Raw genomic sequence first — 23,068 nt, 5'->3', positions numbered from 1 at the left:
ATCAAACAAAGTCCAGCGAGCGCTCATCCTTTTTACCTCCCTTGAACAGACTTCCATTAAACAACCTCCTTTGAAGTTTATAGCCTCCCCTTCCTACGCCCGCCTCAAGTCTGGAGATGAAAAGTAAGCAACGAAAAAAAAAATGGGGGGGGGGGGCAAACGTCAAAGAAAATGGGGTGGGGGGGGGGCAGGCCTAGGTTTTTCGTCGGAGGTGGCAAAAGACGTTCTTAAAAATGTTTATATAAAGTTGAAATGAACGGACGAAGGCACAACACAAGATCTACTTTGAAAGGACATTTTTTTTTTTTTATGTTCAGTTCCATGGGAAGACTTGGTAGAGAAAAAAAAAAGTCTACAAACGACCTCCACCGCTTCAAAACTAGTTTCTACGTAGACAAGAATTTTCAATTTCTACTTTTCTAAAAGGCGTAAACCAAGGGCTGAGTGGGGGGAGAGAGGGGTGGAGGCAAGGCACCACGTGCGCGATAAAACCAATCGCCGCCGCGCTCCTTGAATCTTTTCCCCCCATTGAGAGCGACTTCTAAACACACAAGAGTCAAAGAGCCAGGGACTCGCATGTTGTTTCCATTTGTACTCACACCGCTAGTCAACAACACAAAAAAAAAAAAAAAAAAAACATCGGCAAAAAGTAAAAGAAAAAATAATGTGGTTATCGAGAAATGGGGGGAGGGGGGCGAAAGAAGAAGAAACAGGAGGGGGGCAGTAAAAAAGATGGATTCCTCAGTGGCGTACAGAGCAGCAGCGGACTCAGTTAGTATTTGAAGTGTTCAACTTAGCACCCCTACTTTTGTTCTGTTGGCAGGGAAACAAAAAAAAATTGAGCTAGGATGCGAGAAACACAAGCACAAACAATCAAAAGGCTGAACCCGATTCAAACAGAATCCTGTGCGTCTTTGTAACAGCTCTACTCGTCACTTTTCTGACGCTGGGAATGTGTCCAATTCTACACTTTCAGGCGTCCAGTCAGAGTAACCTAGCTTCCAGCGTGACACTTTCAAGACAAACACAGAACAACCAAAAGTACAACCTGGTGACGGAGTACTTGGGTTGAAGACAAAACCATTTCGACGACAACTCTTGGTTTGATATTTATAATTCTAACCACCGGAATTCAAGAACAATTGGTCTAGCACGACTAAAACGTGCATTTATTGGGACTACTACAACTCGATATCAAAACAAGAAGAACAAAAACCTAGATCTACGAAAGTCAACATGCACAAAATGGTCGGGGAAACTTAAGAGATATTAAAGTTGTGTTCAAAGGTACTGTTGCTACAAGCAACAACAATTTTTTTTTCGAAACCTTCCCAAAGTTCCGTCACATGAAAGTAATACAAAGCTTCGACGATGTTCACCGTAGACAAGGTGCTGTATAGCAGAGCTAATGTTCCCAGGGCTGACTAGAAAGTACTTTGAATAGCACTAGGTAGAGACTGTTCCTTCACAAACACTCGACAAATGTTTCGTTTGTCTTTCATTCCAATGCCAGTTACTTAAAGCTAATGGCGTGTATCTGATGGCGGTCACGTGACGGGGGGGGGGAGCGAAGCAACAAACGACTGTTGAAAGACGTTCCTGAGGCCTGCCCTACAAACATGCACCAGCTCATCTAGCATGTGATAGGGGCAACAACTGGGGGCATACGTTCTGAGAGAGAGCGTTCTTCGTGGCTTAGCGAAATACACAGACACACAAGTTCCTAGGACGAAAGCCATTTACATCATTATGAACACGTGTGCTAGAGGTCAATTAAAACAACACAATGAGCTACAAAAAAAAGTTCATTTAAGAGACATAAGTTCTGGCAGGGGGGAAAAAACGAAACAAATTCATAGGGAACTACATTGAAACAGGAGGCGCCCATCTCCACCAGCTTCCCAAGTATGGTCATTGAACTGGTTATAATCAGGGCCAGCTTTTGACCGATTGCTCCAAATTGGGCACCGCAACTGGCAGGGGGCCCCGCTATTTACAATTAGCATATCACTTATTAGACATGGCTCTTGCAACAGGCTTTTAAAGATGTAGCACTTAACATATTTAGTGCATCGTACGATTGACGCAACTGTAATTAAATCACCGGCGCCTACTGCATCTTAGTTGCTTCCTAAGCATTGTGTATACTAAATGTTGATATAAAGATGTAATTAATAGTAACAGTTGTTATTGTACACACACACACACAAAAATAGAAGTATCGCACGCATCCATTAAATTGGGCCCCGAAATTTGTAAGGCCGGCCCTGGCTACAAAGAGACTACACCGTCACTATATGTACAACAAAAAAAAGTTCACATTTTCAAGCAAGCAAACATTCTGGTAGACCAGTGTGACTTGGTGTTATTATAAGACCTAATGATTACTCGACTCAAGGCCTAAATCACGTAAAAATATATCTTACATGAGGGCAACATAATGTGTTTAGTATTATTATTATTGTACGGCATGCAACTTTGAGACCTACAACACTTCAAACCTCAAACACATAAACACTTGGCGGAGAAAGGAGGCAAAACTTGAAGAAAGCTGACAACTTGAATGTTTCAATGCAATGCATTGTTCAACTTAAATAACGGAGCGCATCATGTCCGAGTGGAGGGGGGAGGGAGGGTGTTTCTAGTCCTACAAAGAAAAATGTTTGCACAAAGAGCTGTGCAGCTTGAGTGAGCTATTCCAAGGGATTAAAAGGACATATACGAAGTCAGTGCTTCGGAGTCTTAGAATAAAATGATAGACAACTTTGTGACTTCCTGGTCGTCTCTCGTGACAACTTGAAAGCCTCGCCCCCTCTCCCTCGACTCACACCTGCGGGTCACGTGGGGGCTCACGGAGCGATCTCTGACTGAAAGTGAATGAGCTCAAAGACCAGCGCGCTTCTCAAACTGAAATCACCGGAGGTTCAAAGCCACTTCCAGTAAGACATAAAGCCAAAAGTGAGACCTCGCCAGGTCACAAGTTATGAGACCTGGTCTTTAACATATTTTTGTTAACAAAAACGGAATGGGAAGATACACTGCATAAACGCATGGTTTAAACTATTCATTTATCATGATATTTGATTAGTGATGATCTAGTCATGTGTTTACCCCTCTTTCCCCACCTACACTCACAGCTTTTTGGTAATTGAGCTAAAGCACAACTGAAGGTTGACCCATCCACACACACAGTTACGGCGGCAAAATCATTTACCTGTGCTGTATTGCTATAGATGGATAATTTTGGTACCACACTGTTATGTAAAGACTTTATAGACGTAGAATTGGTCTGTCTAAAATGTTTAAATGTTTAAAATGTTTAAAAATAAAAACAACTAGACATTTGAAACAAAACAATAAGTACTGGCTCAAGAAAGGTCATGGGCTAATTTCTTTTTTTTTTTTTTTGGTTTTAATCTTTGTGCAATAAGTCCGTACGATGTTCAAAGCATCGCAAGTACTTCATGATCCGAGTCAAACTTTGAATCGTCTCCCCTGAATCTTGGGTACATGTCACGCATACCAAATACACCGAGGTGCGTTTAGCCGACTGCTGTACACAGCCCACACCAACATTGTACCGGTGGCCCACGTCCAGAGGAACCTGGGGGAGCCTTACAGATAACGGGCTTGTTTGCCAGGCCCAAAGCAGCGTTAAGATCCCTACAAACAAGCATCAAGGAAGGCCAGTGTTTGCACAGACGGTTCCACCGCTGGAGGAGATTTGAAAGCTATGCCCCGTGTGGATACATTTTTAGTCCCAGGAAGCTCATAAGGTCTTAGCGCAAATCTGTCATGTCTTGGGGATAACCCACTACAGTGAAGGGGGGGGGTCAATAATGGTCACTTTAGGTCTTGGTGCATTCAACGGGATAAGAACGTATTCACATTTTAATGAGAAACGTTTTAAAAAATAAAATAAAGAAAATAGGTGGAGAAGACTAAAACAGAAAAGTCAAAATTTCATAAGACCAATAACTTCTACACTAGACAAGCGAAGAAAAAATAATAATTAAAAGTCAAAATATACAGACTTTCTTTTATATTGTTTTATTATCCTTTTGTAAAACTATTTGTATTTATTTGCATCTGTCCTCATGGGTTTTTACTACCCGGGATTTTACAAACGATACTGGCCGACGCAGCTCTGAAAAGGACTTGTAAAACTAAAAAAAAAAAAAAAATACATCTGTCTAAGTGTTCATTCGAGCGAGTCATTAGTTTTACACGCCCACTTCTTCGGCCTTTAAAAGTACAGACATGCGGGTACTGCAAGGTTCAACCCTAGCCATCAGGATCCAATCAGAGCAGTTTAATGCCTGTACGGCCACGCAATACACTGGGCTGCTAAATGCGCCTTCCCTTTTTTAAATTCTAAAACTGGAGAGGTCTTTTGAAGAGAGGGGGGGGGGCGGGGAGATCGCAAGTAGTGTTGCCTAGTTGATGGTTGTATTACCCCCGTTGTCCCCGTAGGCCAACCACGTTGCAGTAACGACCCCAGATAAATTACTTTGGTCTCACCTTGTTGATTTAACAATGTCAATACAGAAACTACTAATAGTACTAGTGATTTTGGTTGTGATTACAAAGTGACTTCCATTCAAGATTCTTAAATGTAATAATAGAGCAGCGCAAAGTGATTGAGGAACCAAGCAGTGAATGTACAGGATTTTGTTGTACAGACATAACTAGACACATCGATACATTGACAAAGAAACACTGCTGCTTTGTCTCTTTCCTTTCTAACCAACAAAGATAGAAACACTGCTACGTTGTCTCTTCTTTCTAACAAAGATAGAAACACTGCTACGTTGAATATCTTTTTTTACATAAAAAAAAAAAGCAGAAAGAAACAAAGCTAAAACAATTTAAGATTAAAACTTTTTATTTAGCCCCCCCCCCTCACCTGTTAAGTTCTAACAAATAAGCCTGCGCATGGTCTAAAGAACTGGCCACACAGTCTCATAACATTCACGCCTCTCAGCAACGATCTAAAGAACTGGTCAAACGGTTTAGATATCCATAAATCACATTCACGCCTCTTACACGTCGCTCGATGCATCAAGAGCCAAAAAAAAAAATGGTTCATACGAAGCAATTAATATTTAGGGGGGTGGGGGGGGGGAGAAGGGGGTTATTACATCTTGGGTATCCATTAAAACTAAGTGAATCCTCAGTGATAAGTGTATCAAGGCCTTTTCCAGCAGCATATTTTGACTGTACGGTGCGGAGACTCGTGGGAAGGTAAAGGTGCAGACCTATTGCAAGTCTTTTTGAAACTCACCAAGTTAATAGCTATCTTTGAAGTCGAACTGCGCACATCAGAGTAAATACTTGAGTGATAGAACCAAAGACCCCGCAATTACATTGGCACATGTCTACAACCAGAGCAGACAGGGAGACAGGAATATCTCATTTGAGAAAACTTTGAAGAGGGGAACCTCAGAAAAGAGCCACGTGACCAGGGAGAACCAAACGCTACAAAAAAAGCATGTAATTGCTGTCAGGAGCCAAAGAGTAGCAGCCAAGTTGGTACAGAAGATTAAAGTAAACCACAAGCAATACATGCTACCATGGCCAATTTTTTTCTATATTAAAAAACGTTTGAATGAAATGATGTGAAGAAAAAAAATCGATGCACAAATGAAATGACTTTTAACCAATGAATATTTCTGTAAACATAAATTCCAGGACGTCAGGACACCGAAACTATGGTGGGCAATCCTATGCTGCATAACCGATGCATAAAGAACTAGCTTATATTACAAGAAACTGCCCCGTGTTTCTGAAAGGTGTTGCCTCGAGGTGTTGCGTAGACTCCAATTGACAGGTCGGCCAAAAGGGCAGTAACTTTACCTTCCTCCCCCCCCCCCAGAGCCGATTGATTACACCATCTTCAAAGTTTTATAACTTGTTCTAATCTGTCACATCACAGGCCGCACGCACACACACACAGACGTGAAATTCACGAGGTTCAAACATTAACATAATAAAAATATGTTGACTTAATAAGAAGTAAGATAAAAAGTGGAGGGATAGCTGTATTGCAATGTCAAAGATAAGTATTTATTCCTATTCCGCCGTTTTCCAATTGACTTCTTTTAATGCTCAAACAAACGTACTGCTTTAGAGTTAGTGGCCATAAATGCAGAAAATAGTTCACTAATGACCCTGGCGCCAGTTCTTCGTTAAACTTTTTGTTTAGAATAGCAAACCCGAACACTTTAACAAAAGAGGTTAGACTAAAAGATTGACAAGGCAGATTAGAACGTGTGCCTCCAAAAGAAAGAGAGCAATAGAGGCTATCCCAGTGAATGAGGGACTTCCAATCCCAGGAGACATTGCAAACTAACCTTTTCAGAACGTCGTCGTCGCTATGCTCCAAAAATCACAGCTGCAACATTTGTACCTTTTCTATTGAGAGCTCAGAGCTACGAACTTAAAACCTTCGACGATCCTAACAAGCACAAGACAAAGAAACCAGGCAGAGATTGTACGACCCCGAGGAGCAAAGAAATGTAGCCTTACATCTTGATAAGGGAATCATTTGAAAGAGACAAAGTTAATTGAATATCTTCAGAACTCAAAAGTGATAGAGATTAGTGCCTCTACTTGAAAATGTTCAAAATGTCTGGACAGGTGAACAGAGCAGTCAACCGTGAAATGTTTGAACGTTTTTCAACTCCCTTCCAGTGCAGATCTTATCTTACCCCCTTTTACAAATGTTAAACGCCGAAATAAAACGTATCCAATCATCTATTAATTGTCACTAATGGAGGTCAGGTCTTTAAGTCGAATACTGTATTTCTATGGGACTAAGTAGATGTCTGCTAAAACCTTTTAGTGGCCAAGGCTATGTAGCAATACATTCGGTACAGTCAACGAAACATTCATAAAATGTACAAAGAAGCAAATGGACTATTAAAGCCATGATCTTCACTGTATTATTGAAGACAAAAGTTAAATAAGAGCTCACAATGATCAACTAATGGAAATCAGGCTTTAAAAAAAAAAAAAGCTAGACAACAGTCTAGAATGGGTTAACCTGCCACCTATAACAAAAAACAAACTAGACAACAGTCTAGAATGGGTTAACCTGCCACCTATAACAAAAAACAAACTAGACAACAGTCTAGAATGGGTTAACCTGCCACCTATAACAAAAAACAAACTAGACAACAGTCTAGAATGGGTTAACCTGCCACCTATAACAAAAAACAAACTAGACAACAGTCTAGAATGGGTTAACCTGCCACCTATAACAAAAAACAAACTAGACAACAGTCTAGAATGGGTTAACCTGCCACCTATAACAAAAAACAAACTAGACAACAGTCTAGAATGGGTTAACCTGCCACCTATAACAAAAAAAAAAACTAGGCAACAGTCTGGAATGGGTTAACCTACCACCTATAACAAAAAAAAAAAGGCTGGGGGTGGAGTGGAGAAGGAGCCTTCGGTCAACCAAAAGACCGGACTGGTTACCCAGGTGTCAGTGGAATGAGCTGGTGACAAACACCCCCAGATACAGAAGATTATCATCCTAGGGCAGTGGCATACGCTAATGGTGTTCTTGAGTTGTTTGAGTCAACATCATTTTTCATTACAAATAAACAGTATGTTAAAGTCGTTGCGAAATACATGTAGCCTATACATGTTTGATAGTTCCAGAGAGTCTGTATAGCCTATACATGTTTGCTAGTTCCAGAGAATCTGTATAGCCTATACATGTTTGCTAGTTCCAGAGAGTCTGTATAGCCTATACATGTTTGCTAGTTCCAGAGAGTAGTTCTAGTCTTGACCACTTGCTTTCAAATAATAGTAAACATTGGGTTTTTCAAATTACAATAGTCTAAGTACAATTTAGAAAACATGTTAACAATGCATTGATAATAGTATAGCAGATGATGGGCAAGATTCTTATTGCCAGCCATTTTCGTAAGGAGCACAAGGCACTATCTATAAAATGCTTCCATTAGCATAAGTCTCAGCATAGCCTGTGTCTAGAGCCTCACATGTTCTAAGTCATGAACCAAAAACTGCTTCATGGTGGAGGTTGCTGTGTGAGTGACCTTAGTGCACAGGCTCCCAGTCAACCATGAGCAGGAGACACAATGAATGTGAGAGGGTAATTGAAATAGATGGCGGAGACAAAGTTTGAAGGAATTGAACAAAAGATCAAAGGGGATTTCTGACAGCTAAAAAATAAACGCAAAGTCTCATCATGAATTTAACAGTTTAGGGAAAGCAGCTACTGGTAAAAACTAAAGTCTCTTGAATTGAACGCTGGTTCACTGAATAGAATGCAGTGAAATAAAAACATTTTTTAATCCCTGGTAATACCCTAGCATACTAATGATAAGACATTACTCAATCAATGCTTCTGTTAAAAATCAATCCAAGACCCCCCCCCCACTCAAACCTAAAATGAACTAAACTACTGGAATTGAATAGAAAGAAAAAAAATAAAATAAACAGTGGCAGATGGTCACTTAATATGACACAGCAGCACTATGAATTAGATTGTCAATAGTTATCAAAACTTCTTTACCTTCAGTCAGATTTCTGCCTGGATTAAAAACTCCACGAGGTATACTTGGAGGTATCAGGTCACAGCTAGTGTGAGTAGCAATCTGACATCCATACAGCTCATGAGTCCTGGCAACAACAACAAAACTTTTGTTACAACAACACAGAGAATGGGGTCTGCACATCTAACCCTACCCCTATTAACAATAGTGGGGTGTGTGTGGCTGAGTGGTATAAACACCTTGGCTACTTATCAAGAGGGCGTGAGTTTGAATCCCCACTTGAGCCAAACTGTCTTTCCTGTGCACCTAAAAGCAGCACAGAGTCCCCTCCAATGGGTTCAGAACACACTGAGTATGCTTATAGAATGATAGATGCGTTTTATAAAAGTAACTTTAAAAAAAAAAAACGCACTTTTCTCGCAAAACAAATTATGTTGATCAAGACAAGGCATTAACTAACCAACAATTGTAAAAAAAATTCCCCTTTTAGACCTTGCAATCTATAGGACATGATGATATACAGGTTATCTGTTTCAGTGGCCTACGGTTAACGAGGGTGCCATGTTGCCAGCACAACGACCAACGGCCTTTACCTATCCCCAACCAATGTCAGGTACCCATGAGAGCTGGGTGGACACAGAGGCACCCAAAGATCCCGAAAATTAAAAAGCCCAGTCTCCAGGATTTGAGCCCAGTACCTCCAGCTCGGAAGCCAAACGCTTTACTGCTCAACCACCGAGCTTCGAGAAATGTACTTTTTTTTTTACCTAACACATGGCTACATGACTGTAAGATAACTTAAAACATTTTAAGCTACTGATATATTTTATTAGCAGCAGATATTTCAGATGATTGACTGCACATCTATGAACTAAGTTTCTGATTTGCATTAAATGATAACCAACAATTATTTAACCTTTGACCTAGTATCGGCAAGTGGAGAGACTTGGAAGACATAATATTGAAATGAAAACAATTTGTACATCATCCCACAAAGATCCAAATGCAATGGTGCTAAATGTGTCGAAAAATTATATATCTTCTCTGCAATTAACCCAAAAAAAAATAAAATACTTTTCTAAACACAAGATAATCTATTTCTCAAAAAAAATTTTTTTTAAATCTGTCAATGAAAAAAAAAAAAAGCCTTCACTGTGAACAAAAGGTTGGGTCTAGTTAGAGTGCACCAACAAACCAGGAGGAGTTAATATCTATAGTTTAAAAAATGCAACAAAGATTTACTTCAAGTCCTTGCATTCCATACTGCAACAACTGTATCCAAGAGTAATGGGCTGCTTCACATGAAACTTGTACAGGTTCTCCACTGTGATCTTATTGGTCTTCAGGACTTGCAAGTATTTGCGGAAGCGCACTCTTAATCTCTCCACAATCTGTGCAGATAAGAAAAATAACCAAAAAAAATATCAACTTCAGACTTACAACCAAAGCAAACACAAAACTTTTTGTCTTCGAAGTCTGTCAATGGAATCATTGTGCAAAACGTTTTGGCTTTTTATGTACACTCTACTTAGCATATAAAAGTACATTTAGAAATTTAGTAGCAGTCAATAATGATAGAACATTATTACTTATAATAAAGAATGACAACAAACCTCTTCCAATCTTTCATGTTCTCTTTTGAGACTTTCTTCATAGGGGAGGGAATCATAGATGGCCTGAAAATATAAACGATATAAGCAATGTAATAATTAAGTAGCTTCACTTATATTACTAAGGACCAAAAGAGAAGAAATGTATAGGGATTGAAATTATAACTTGAATGACATACTCTGCTAACAACTTATACACTCTGCTGACAACACAAGCCTACACACTGATCAAATATTGACATTTTTAGCTTTTATATGGCTGCATGGTGCTGTCAATTCAATGACTTAATGAAAAAAAAAAGAAGGTAAGACTGGTGTAGGACATATTTAAGTAGCACAATAAGCCTGGCTTATCAATGAATTTCTTCACCTGTCCACAGACTAAAGAACTATTAAGAAGAATGCTGATCGATCCAACAAGAGGCAACAACTCTACCATTTCTAGTTGTCTTTTCCTTAGCTCCTATTTTCTTCACCCTCAACCCATACATTAATCTCAAGCAAATATGGCACTAGCTAATGTCAGATCCACCTAACAGACCATGTCTCAGGTTCATTTATCCACTAAAAACATTCAGAAAAGGTGCAGAAATTAGTTTCTAGACTTCAAAATTTGAAATAAAACTCTTCAAAGTTTAAGCTTTTTTTTTTCTAGACAGACTGAATCTTGGTCCAGTAAGTCCTAACTGAGTTAAAGAAGTATCAAGTACCTATTGAACTATATTTACTAAATGACCTTTTACAGAGCCAAAACTTTTTTTTCCTAAAGGGGAAAAAAATTAAGACAGTAAGCATACATTACATTTTGTAAACTAAGAGAAGTTTTCTTTTATTATTCAAAGAAATCCCTTTCCAGGAAGAGCTAACTATACAAATCCAAATCTCTCTCCCCCCCCCTTTTTTTTTCAACTTTCTGGACTTTGGAAACTAGTTAAGTGACAGGTGACTACCTGCTTGGAGAAAAATCCAACTCCCTGCAAGACACAATGGGCTTCGCAGTTTAACAATAAATGTCATTAGCCTTCCACAAGGCGAAATTTCACAACCACAGGAGACACACACAGACCTGTTTCTCTGAGTTTTAAAGTGAGGAAAACACTGGAGAGGAGGGAGGAGTAGGATGACATTCAGAGGAAAGATAGGGAATAAGAGGTGTCCTTACTTTCAGTCTAAACTCAGGAATAGATCACTTTAACAAAAGGTGTTGGATGCTATTACAGACATGTATGCTCTACCTAAGAATTGCCTTCTCAGAAATATTGTTACACATTTGTGATCAAAGTATGCTATGCATTTTGGTAATCAATATAGTAATGAAAACATTATCCACTTTTGCCATAATTTATGTTGTAAACTTGGGGAGGAGGCTGTGACCTAATGTCACGAATAAGGACAGAGATCAGAGCCTAAATAGAAACATCTCTAGGGCATTATGTTGTGGGGGATTTTGTAAATTAATATGATGTATTTTTTCAAACTTGTTTAAGCATTAATATTGCAAGTAACAGTTTTGACATATATATCTTTAAAAACAAAAAATATTTCCTTAAGGATTTTTGTATTCTTTTATACATAAGCTTATTTCACAAAATATAACTTAAGGTTAATATTTTCTTCCTTTTGTATTTAATTTTTGTATACTTGAATAAGACTATGGACCTATGAGTACAGCCTATTTGTAAACAATGATGAAACGATAAGAAGGTAGCTGAAAGAAAAGAGAAGGGAGGGTGGTGCAGGAATTTTTAATAGATGACCCATCAATAGGTCTTACACTTGATCTTTCAAAATCAATAACTAAAACTTTGTGAATCAGTGTATCTCATTCACTTTAATAAACAGGAACGTAGAACTTGTTTTAATAACAACATTTTGTCAATTAAAAAGGAACCAACAAAATATTGTTAAATATTGTTACAAAATATTGCATTGCAGAAAAAAAGGCTGTCAAAACGGGGAAAAAAAATAATGATGTACTGAAAACATTTGGTCTAAGACAGCGGTTCTCAACCTTTTAAGCTCGGCGATCCCTTTTTAGAATCCCCCAATCTGCCGCGACCCCCATCACACACACGCATACAGCAATAGAAGAATAGACAATAACAATCCATAGTTTCGATGGTCTTAGGCAACCCCTGGCAAATGGTCCATCGACCCCCCAGGCTGAGAACCCCCGGTCTAAGAAGAACTCGCACATTTTATTACGCATCTGACTATGTAGGTATATACAGGTTAGGGCCGTTATCTAACTAGAAAGGGGAAATAATTAACATATTTCAGAGATGAAAAGCTGGCTTTACACACACAAATACACACAAATTAAATGTAAATATAAAAAAAGATAATGCTAAAATTACAAAGATAAAGGGGGGGGGGAGAGGAGGGTATCTACTGGGATAACCGAAAGAAAACAAGGGAAGATGGATAGAAGTTGCAGGTGTCTATTATCTGTCCATGTATACAAACAGACACAACACATAGGTGCCAGGTTGCAAGGGGAAGTGAAGAAAGGCGACAGTGCTGTTGGATTGGGTATGCATGGCCAGGTTTTTATGACCCATTCAGCTTCAAAGGAGCTTTAGCCTCCGGGGGTAAAAAAACATGGTAACAGGAAATAGCTCGAGTTTTATTCCCTAAGAAGAAAAAAAAAAAACGAGAGAGAGAGAGAACGGGCGGGGAGGGAGGGGCGGCGGGATATTAAAGACAGGGGGTGAGACGCGGAGTAAAGCGGTTTCGTGGAGATGAAAGAATATTGGGGAGTCTTTCTTCTCGATTATGGGAATGGAAAATATTGCTTTAAAAAAAAAAAAAAAAAAAAAGGAGAGAGAGGTGCAATTTCAAAGGGTTTGAGAAGAGAGCTTTAGAAGAGCGTGCAACATTAGGTAAAAAAAAAAAGTGCTTACAAGTTCTTGATAAACGAACGCCCGTATATATATATGCTTACAATAAGTGTTCTGGCACAGGTAACGAAACGATCTATTTGCAAAAAGACTTCCAGGACGTTTACTGTCTATGATGTATGTATACCTTTATAGACTATCCTCGTTTCAAACAAACAACAAAAAATGTTCTAAGCTGTGATGTTGACTGCACCAAAAGGATTTAAAAAAAAAAAAAAACATTCGAAGACTAATGTAGAGATGAACTTTTCCCACATACCAAATGTTCAAACGACAATACTGGCGCCGGGGTGAAGCCAACACGTCCATTGTAAATGTACACACACAACGTTATAACGATCTGGCTAGTACGTAATACCCTGTAACCATCACATCAACTAAAGAACAAATCAAGCAAAATATTTTGTAAAACAAAGCTTTATCTAGAGGGAAGAACCGCAAAATCTCTGACACTTCTCTCACTAATGCAAGGTTTAACTCCTTATTTCTAGACAACACACAATTCATACGGGAAAAGCTGGATTAACCAATTGTTGTTTGTTTAATTAATACGTGTATTGTCATCGACTATGAATACTTTTTCAAAAATAACTTAATCCGAGAACGGGAAGTGGGAGAAAATAAAACAACGTGTTCACACTTTGTACCAGACAGACAGAAAGAGAGAATGAGTTAATATAAGCTTCGTAAAAACGGGCCTTGTCACAATTCTGTCAAAAAAAAACATTTTTTTCGTGGAGCTAAGGGTGCAAGCAAATTGACGAATAAAAGTTGTAAAGCTACCAGTAGCAACGGTAAAGGACAGAAAAAACAATATCTTTGCAACATATTGGTTTATAAGGAACTAATTTACTGGGAATTAGTTACAAGACGTAAAACACACAACTGGAAACCCTAAATCAAGTTGGTATTCCACCTGGTTTAATACATTCGAGAAATGTGTCTAGATCAACTTTTAGAAAATACAACTAAAAAAACATGTGTATGCGCAAATAAAAGCATGTTTAAAGATACTAGCAGTACTACAATGAGAAGATTGTATTCGAAAACAAGCATCTTATTTTTTTATGGTAAAGTCGTGAAAGAGGGGAGGGGAGAATTGGGGGAAAGGGGGTATAGCTCTTGAGAGGAAATAGATTTACCAAAGGATTTTTTTAAATAGTGTACAAGGCTACAATACTACAGGGGGGGGGGTGAAAAAGGTAGGATATCATATCACTGTTAAAAATCACTAACCCCACTGCCCCTTCGCATCGTTCCAACAACACCGCTGCTCTTCGTATCAACAACAGCGCGACACCACCTCTTTCTTATGAACAGAAGCTCGCCCCCCCCCCTCATTTAACCGAAGGCCCCCAACTAGACAGACATTTCACAACTGTGTTGAAGCATCAAGGCGTTTGACCTCCGCGCTTTTAACGGGCAAGGGGGGCATTAAGTCGTAGTCCCTATAAGGCGGCACATGCGATTACTGGGGGGAACCAATACAGCAAGAAAATGATGAATGGAGATCGGGGGGCGATTCATTCCAAGTTTATAGCAATCCCCCCCCCCCCCCACAAACCTCTTTTTTTTTTCTAAAAAGAAAGTTGTAGTATAGAAAGAATCTAAGGGTGGACTCGAAGAGAGGGAGAAGAAAGGAAGAGCCGTTAGGGGAATCGGTCTCAGTGCAGCGCTATTGAAGCTAACTTGGGTTGAGGCTCGACGGGGGGGGGGGGGGGGGGGGGGAACTTGTGTATAAGCAAGCAAAGGCTTTCGGCACGAGTGTGCTAGTAATAAACAGCATCTAGAGTCTCCCCCCCCCCATTCTCCTCTTTTGAGTTGACTTGAGAGCGGACTGGGCGATCAATGGCAGACCGTCACAATGAAGACAACCGCGCGATGAGACGTCTCAAAGCCTCCCCCCCCACTCCGCTGTTATCTCCCCCCCCCCCCCATTTTCCCCAGCACCATCTCACACACACGCACACACCACCGGGCATTTTCCATTAACTACCACCCGAGCAATCCTGGATGGCTTTCTCTCACCGTCTCCTCGCTGACCAACGGTTATGGCTCATCTCTGGCCACAGTAACAAAACATTCCCTACTGGAAGGAGAGGCTTGTTCAGGGTAGCGGAACATAACATTCCCTTAAACGTTTTCCCAAGTCTTTGATAGTTTAAACACGCACATTAACAACCGGTCTAAATCATAAATTTAACGATGGCAGCATATTAGTGGAATGAGCAATGATTGAACATTCGATTATATGAACATCTACATGTTATATTTCTCCATCAAGACTATATTGTTTGATAGTGTATCTGGATGACTCATTAACAAAGGGTGCTTAGGGGGTGGGCACAATGCAGCCCATCTAGAGTTTTCTATGGACATTTTAAATAATACAATTTTAGTAATTAACGTAATACTCAGACATAAAATTTAAAAAAAAAAAACGTGTTGAACTAGTTATTCCTAATTGAATGGTTTATAGATGGTAACCCCCCACCCCGTGCCTTACCTAAATATATGTCAAGTGGGGACAACCCTTGTCGGAACAATAGTTGATTGTCCCTGCCTAAAGACATCATCCACATAAATCCTTTCGTCTGTACATTTTTAAACGCAAGAAAAAAAACAATGTGCAAACAAAAGGCGACCACATAGCAACCTCGTAGGTAGAAGAAAGTGACGCACCGTGTGGTGAATGCAACGAAAAACCGGCGAACATTTTTCTCACACTTGCGAATATTTCATCACATTCAACTTGTTCATATGTGGTGGGGGAGGGGGTGTATGCTGCAGAGTAAATATAATCAGATATTTATTTTCAATTTTTCTTTTGGGAATCCGCTTTGTGTGTGTGTGTAGGTAAAAGCAGATCTACGGAATGCAGCGTCATCAAACCACATGGTGTGCATTTAATGAGGACGCTCGTCTTTGGGCGATTTTATGAAACGCCCAAAACAAAACAACGATAATTTTTAAAGGAACACATAAATAAACACATCTGCTCGATTTAATGAGCGTTCCGAAAGTATATAGTTCAGACATTCGATTTTTCAAGCAGGTGTTTTCTTTGAACTTTTTCACTGCTAGCAGATGAGCAGACGACATTGGTGAACACATTATTGTAGAGTAATGAAGGGAGACAACTAGCTAGGCTGGATATAGCTATTTTGTGCATGTTTTAACATCAAATGGGAACCAGAAGTGGGCTTTTGAATTAAAAATGCACAACTGTTATAATCTAAGTCAAAGAAATTCGTTAAACAATTAGAGAATATATCCCCAAATTTTGTTCTTGTTACGAGTGATAAACAAAAAAGGTCCCGTGATTAACAAAAATCATAATAAGATATGAGATGACAACAGCAGTAGAGGAAAGGTTACAAAGGTCATCAAAACCAATTAAATCTTTTTTATTTAACTGACTAGTGCAGGAGTTCTCAACCTGTGGGTCGATTGACGATTTGCCAGGGGTCGCCTAAGACCATAAAAAATATGGATTGTTATTGCCTATTCTTCTATTGCTGTATGTGTGTGAGGTGGGGTCGCGGCAGAGTGGGAGATTGTAAAAAGGGGTCGCTGTGCTTAAAAGGTTGAGAACCGCTGGACTAGTGCATAAAAAAAATCACTATAGATGTCAATGTAGTTTGAAGTGAAGACGTATTAAACAGCATTATGAGTTTATAGTGTCAAATTTATAAAGATGAGAAATTGATGAGATATAGATCAAATACATGGGCCAAGTCTCCCAGTGAAATTTTAACTATTCAAAGAATTAATGCCTGCGTGTAAAAGCTAACAAACTCAAATTGTTTTTTTTTTTATTAAACTTAAACATCAAATTCAAAACAAATTTATTTTTAAGAGATGATATGGATTTAAAATGATCAAAAAAATTCTAGCCCACCATAACTATTTCCCATATTGTCAAAGCAAAACAAAAACTTGTTAGCAAACTCCTTCTGTTCACGAAACAGTGTTAAAAGTGTTACTTCTTGTTTTACTTAATATACCAATATACAAGAGCCCTACTCTTTAGTGTAACTGTTCCATAACAAAGAGAGCAGTTTAAAGGGTAGGTCAAATGAAAACACCAATGGTTAACAAGGGTCTTATGGAGTATGTTTGCATGTGTTTCCTTGACTGAATAGATTCTGGTGTTAGCATGATTACAGAGTACAACTATTGAAGATAAAGGAGTGAGCAGAAGATGAGAAGGTTTGTTGACTATATGAAAAAGCAGTAGTTTTTAATTAAATGGAAATATAGTTTTAAATCAGTTGACACCATAGTTAAATAGAATTTTCAAAATTTTCTACACTGAAATATCAAGCTGAATATAGATCTATGTTTACTAAAAAAAAAAAGTCAATTTTATATATTTGTTATTTTGTTTCAATTTCTATGCTTCCTTCAAGTTTATGTCTACAAGAGTTAGACCAGCCTTCAGGAGCTACAACCTAACAGAGACACCTATCAATAAATGGTATGACTGTAACTACTGTAAGAGTTTCAAATAGTAACGCAAGTGGTTCGCCATTAAGCCACCATGATTTAGTCATTTATTTATATTAATCTATTATATTTATAAAATATTTATAGATTGTTGAATGCTTTGTAAAATTATTTTTTTAAGCAAATTACCAAACTATGGCCAGAGGACCATATTCTTGACAGAGTATAATGAATTGTTAGAAGTTTATGTCCTTTTAGATTTTTTTTAGGTGGAGTATGTGGCCATGCATGTCAAATGTATAAGACCTGCAGGCTTAAGTTAAATGTTGGTAGCCTGAAAAAGCTGTTTGGACCTTGTGAAATTGCTGGGCTTGCTTAGTATAACAGGGTTAATGGTCAAAATCTAACTTACATACAACAAATTTAAATATTTTATAACTTTTTTTAAAAATAATGTCTATTGTAAATGTAATCAATTTGAATGTATAATAGTAGTAGTACCAAGGTAGTTGAGTTGATAGGGTCTTATGGCAAGGGCATGACATGGTCCAAAAATTTCTCATATAATGCTAATAACATAATATTGATCAACATATAGATCTAGAACTTGCCCCTAGATATTAGTCTCTAAATTCTAAATTTAAATTATTATTTACCAATTAGATCTGTTAGAATCTAAATTTTAATTATAAGCTTTTAAGGTATATTTTTACTTAAAAGTTCTAAAGAAGATCTTTAATTAGCTCTAATTGATACATTATAAATTATAAGCAATGCTGCAATAGATAGACTATATATTAGATGATAATAGGTCTATATGTCATAGCTCTAATTCTTATTAAGCTTTTTAAATTTTAATCGACAATCTAGATCTAGATGCTAAATAGATTGATTTATCTATGTAGACTAAGACTTAGATTCTAGATCTAGATTCTAAAACTTGAATCTAGATCGGCTAGATTAATAGCAGATCTAGATCTATAAAGAACTAGACTCTAGATTAGTCTAGATCTAGATAGATTCTAGAATCTAGTATACTTTATTCTATACTATAGTTTAGTATAATTAATTTTAATCACCTGCATGTCAGTTATGCCGATTTCATAATTAGTAAGCCATCGAAGTCTTGTTGATAAATCCTTAGATGCTTGCTGAATGATTATACCTCCTATATCAGATGGATTAGCAGTCTCTTGACGAGTATCTGTTAAATACTCTGTAACTTTCGAATCTGGAGTCAACACATCGTTTATTTTCCTTTTTGAGGGATCCAGATCAACATTTCGAATATTAATTCTCCCGGCGCGGTGATTAGGTAAATCCAACCACTGATTATCTGATAACACTTCACAATTATAGCTAATCAATAAAACGCCTAATATTAATACACAATATTTATAAACACTAAAATTAAACAAAAACTGAGTTGACGATCTATCAAAACTGCAAGGTTTTGTCGCCATGTTTTTTTGTTCTCGGAACAACAGTACAGTAAAGTAACACAGAGAGCTCAGAGAGAGTCGTCCGAATAAAAGTAAAATGACGATTGTTTTAAATGGAAAGATACATTAATATATATCCAAATGCAACATTGTGCGTGAAATATGCAGATCAAGTATAAATCTATATTTACAGTCCATCTAATCTTCTGCAAACATGCAGAGGAAAACAAAACCAAAACACATCCATCCTCTACACAGGGCACATCAATGCATTTCCATGATTGAAAGCTAAACAACTCTCCCTACAGTTTTATTATGCGAAAAAAAACTGGCCAGGGGCAATAAGTTACAGAAAAACTAAATGCCAAAACTAAAGACCTATATATTCTTGTTTAAAGCAAACGAAACTTAATAAATGAAGCTGCGAAAATTGTAAAATAAAAAAGAATAGTTAGTTAATTTTAAATTTTTTAAAATAAAATAATTTTAAATTAGTTACCAAAAATAAATACTAATTCTATTCTTTAATCAAATAAAATGAAATTTTGTAGTTGGCTTGACTATTATTTTACTTACATTTTAACTAAAAAATTGAACTCTATATCACGTTAAAGTAAAATATTATTAATGAAATATGGACATTAGAAATCAAATACAGCATTAATAGAAGACCGATTAGCTTTTAAAATTTATGTACTACAAGAGCTGATGACTGAAAAAATTGTACTGCAAGCTGGCAATTCAAACTGGTGTTCGGAATAAAAGTGAGCAGTACATCCAAAGTTGGGGATTTTTCCCTAGGTCTGGGTATTTAATAAAATTAACAATAGTACTTATTATTCTAATTTAATCCCCTTTTTTTTAAATAATAGCTTTCTATCTTCTTCTTCTTCGTTCTCATTGTTATGTTGGAGTGTTCAGATGAGTAGACCGATACATGAGATGAACTGCGCAGTGGTTTCCAAATCAGGGAGCTCTCCATATAGTTTCCTTTCTATTGGGGTGATTTGGGGCCAATGTCTTATACGGGCCTCTTGGTAAAGAGAGCAGTTTTGGAGGACGTGGTCTGCATTCTCTGGTGATACTCCACATGGGCAGATTTCACTGGTTCCAATTTTGAGCTTCCGGTACATGTGTTGTCGCATTCTGTTGTGTCCGGTCCTGAGTCGAAAGATTAGACGTTGGTCTTGTCGGGATAGCTTATAGTAAGCGTCATCTTTCTTGTGATTTGGATGAGAGCTCGTCCATTTCTCATTTATTTTTAGTTATGATTAATTTCTTCAATTCTTCTGGATAGAGTGCAGAGTTTATTAGTGAATTAGTTCTCCCACTCTTAGCGAGTGTGTCAGCCTTCTCATTTCCTTCTAGTTCTATATGAGCTGGTATCCATTGAATAACATTTTTTTTGCTGTTGTTGAGCTTTGTAAGTGCTGAGCTTTCTATCAATATATGATAGAATTTAAAAAGCGCAATAGATATTAAATTGGAAAGATTCTACTAATGGTTAACACAGTGGTCACAAAATGCGGCTCTCGAGCCGCGTGCGACTCTTTGATTCCTTAGATGCGGCTCTTCCACGAAATGTTTTGTGCAAGCACGAAATATTATTTTGTAACTTAACTTCACGGAGACGAGTAAACATTTTGGAAACGCAAACACATTTCTAGACAGGAGTAATAACACGGATAGTCGTTGGTCATCAAATCGACAGACTATAATTATGAATATTAATTATGTACATTACTTTTTTTTTTTTAAATACATTTATTTTACTATTTTTCGGTTGGTTAGGGGACCAGGAAAACGACCGCGCCGAGAAGGCGCAAACAATTCTTGCGTGAGTTATCTCTACTAAAGGCAGTTAATAAGAACGTTTGGAATGACTGCCACCCATAAGACAAAAGCGATGAGTAGATATTGCAAATGCTGTAATTGAGTGCTTTGAAAAACATTCATTCCTTAAGAAAAAAAAAAAAAAACATCTTGATTTTAACAAACGAAACGAAAATTATGACTTGCGCAAAATTGTTTTTGTCAATATTAAAACGAAAATTAATCAGGAGATAGTATCCAATCATTGTATTATTCACCAGAAAGTACTTTGTGCGCATTTCCTGAAGAAATTTTAAAAGTAATGGAAATGTTGGTTAAGATTATTCGCTCCAGTGTGGCTAAGATTCTTTTCCATGGCCAATTTTAATTATTTCTAATTGAGATAGAGAGTCTGCAGATAATCTGCTACATAGCAAGGTTTTCTGAACACGTTACCTTTCACTGTTCACTGACAGAAAAGTTCATCTTCTGGAGAAGAGGGTGCATTATGCAGAGCTAACGATTGATATGTATTTGGAGGAGATTATTTCATGGTGGATGTTACTTCTCATCTAAATTAGCTTCATTGTACGTTACAAGGAAAAGGAAAAACAATTTGTCCACTTTCAGAGTAGGCCTATTATTCTCATTCGAAAACAAATTGCCACTTTTTTTTTACCGAAGTTTCTGAAAGACAATCCTCTGATTCACTTTCCATGCCTATTGAAATATTGTCGAGAAAATAATTGTAAGATTGATAATTGCTACTTCTGTTAAATATAAAGTTAGCTTTTCTCGGTATGTTAAAATACATTAGAAACAGCAAAGTGAAGTTTAGCTTTGTTAAAAAAAAAAAAAAACTCAGAATGCCACACTAACTAGAATAAATTATGTGCCCTTTGTTATATACATTAGCAGTTAGGAAATGCAGTCGCTAGTTTTACAAAGAATAAAGAATCATGGAGTTCAAAATTCCATCGTATTTCCCGTCATTTGTCGAGAGTAAATTAAGAAATGGGCTTATCGATGATAAATTTATATCGAGAATTACCCCTACCATTAATTTACAAGAAAATCCAAGGCCATTATTTTTTCTTCTTTGAAGTAACGTCTGTATTATATAAGATAAGATAAGAAAGTATGATACTAAGTTTTAGTCAATGTTAGTTAAATTAAAACATATTCAGCAAGTGTGAAAATGAGATCTCAATTTTAATCTTAATTATTTCCTTAAATATGTTTTTGTTTTGGTTTGTTTTGCTTTGTGAGAGTTTTTTTTTAATGGAATGTAACTAATAGTAAAACAGTGTGCTTTTTGCCGAAAGTCTTTGGCTATATAGTTTTAGTTTAAAGAGTTGAAGTATAGACTTTTGTGTAACTATTATTCAGTCTATGGAATATTGTTCTATCAAATATTAATCGAAACTGGATATTTCCTTTGCCAGAACAGTGCCTGTTTTTAATTTATATTTTTAATAAACAAGTTATATGTCCGTGAATCGACATTGTGAATCTTCATTCTGTCTTTATATTTGTGGTCACGGTTATGTTCATGACTTGGTTACATTTGAAAGTCAGCATTGAGGTACACATAAGTATAGTAAGAAGACAAGAACCTTGATATTTTGGGAGCCGTCCGAAACAACTACATGCGATGGATACATCAATCTTCAGTGAAATTGCATATATTGTATCCACACAACGTAAGTCCTAGATCTGCCTGTCCAATATCAAAACATAGCAGTTGGAAATTCATTGTATCCAGACAACGCAAATCTCCGAGTGTGGGTGAAGAGATGAAAGTACTTTAACCTGGAGTAAATCATTGTATCCAGACAACGCAAATCTTCGGAAAACCTTCTCCCAGATAGGCCTACCCCCTTCTCAAATGAGATTGGACCATAGCGCTCTGAGCATGCTATAGGCATGAAAGTAGCGTTATATAAAAGCTATATATTAATTATAAACCAGTAATTAATTGACTAATTGGTTGTTGTTGTTTTTTTTTAAATTGATTCCTGTTTTGTATACGCCAATGAATAATTGTGCAAAGTTTTAACTGTATCCTAAATTGGATGTGGGAAAAACTTTTACCAGACTGACAGACAGACAGAGTTGATATAAGTTTTGTAAAAAAAAAAAAAAAAAAAAATAAAGGCGTCATTGGGCGCTCATTTGCATAGAGAAAAACGACTGGAAGAAAATGACTTCTCTAGACAGCTCTAAAACCCTCAGAAAGATAGACACTGACTATAACTGCCGATGGAGGTGAGTTATTTACAGCTATTAAATGAAACGAAATGCCCGTTCAATCTTCTTTTTAA

The 23,068-nt window shown here is 37.3% G+C and overlaps 1 protein-coding gene across 2 annotated transcripts in view; it reads right to left on the bottom strand.

Moving 5' to 3' along the window:
• LOC106058283 (VWFA and cache domain-containing protein 1-like) overlaps positions 1 to 19,232 on the bottom strand; it is a 51,974-nt gene extending 32,742 nt beyond the window's left edge. For both annotated transcript variants that reach the window (XR_008777936.1, XM_056029518.1), the window contains exons 1-4: positions 18,570 to 19,232; positions 10,145 to 10,207; positions 9,774 to 9,922; positions 8,552 to 8,658 (exon numbers count right to left, since the gene is read on the bottom strand). Coding sequence is in view for 1 of the 2 variants with exons in the window: in XM_056029518.1 (XP_055885493.1) it covers positions 8,552 to 8,658; positions 9,774 to 9,922; positions 10,145 to 10,207; positions 18,570 to 18,953 (703 nt within the window). In the remaining variant the exon portion in view is untranslated. The remainder of the gene's footprint in view (positions 1 to 8,551; positions 8,659 to 9,773; positions 9,923 to 10,144; positions 10,208 to 18,569) is intronic.
• Positions 19,233 to 23,068: the final 3,836 nt, after the last annotated feature.

This window comes from Biomphalaria glabrata, chromosome 5 (genome assembly GCF_947242115.1).
Source record: "Biomphalaria glabrata chromosome 5, xgBioGlab47.1, whole genome shotgun sequence".
Classification (NCBI taxonomy): domain Eukaryota; kingdom Metazoa; phylum Mollusca; class Gastropoda; family Planorbidae; genus Biomphalaria; species Biomphalaria glabrata.
The sequence above is the reverse complement of the archived record's forward strand: the minus strand, read 5'-3'. Positions and strand labels throughout refer to the sequence as shown.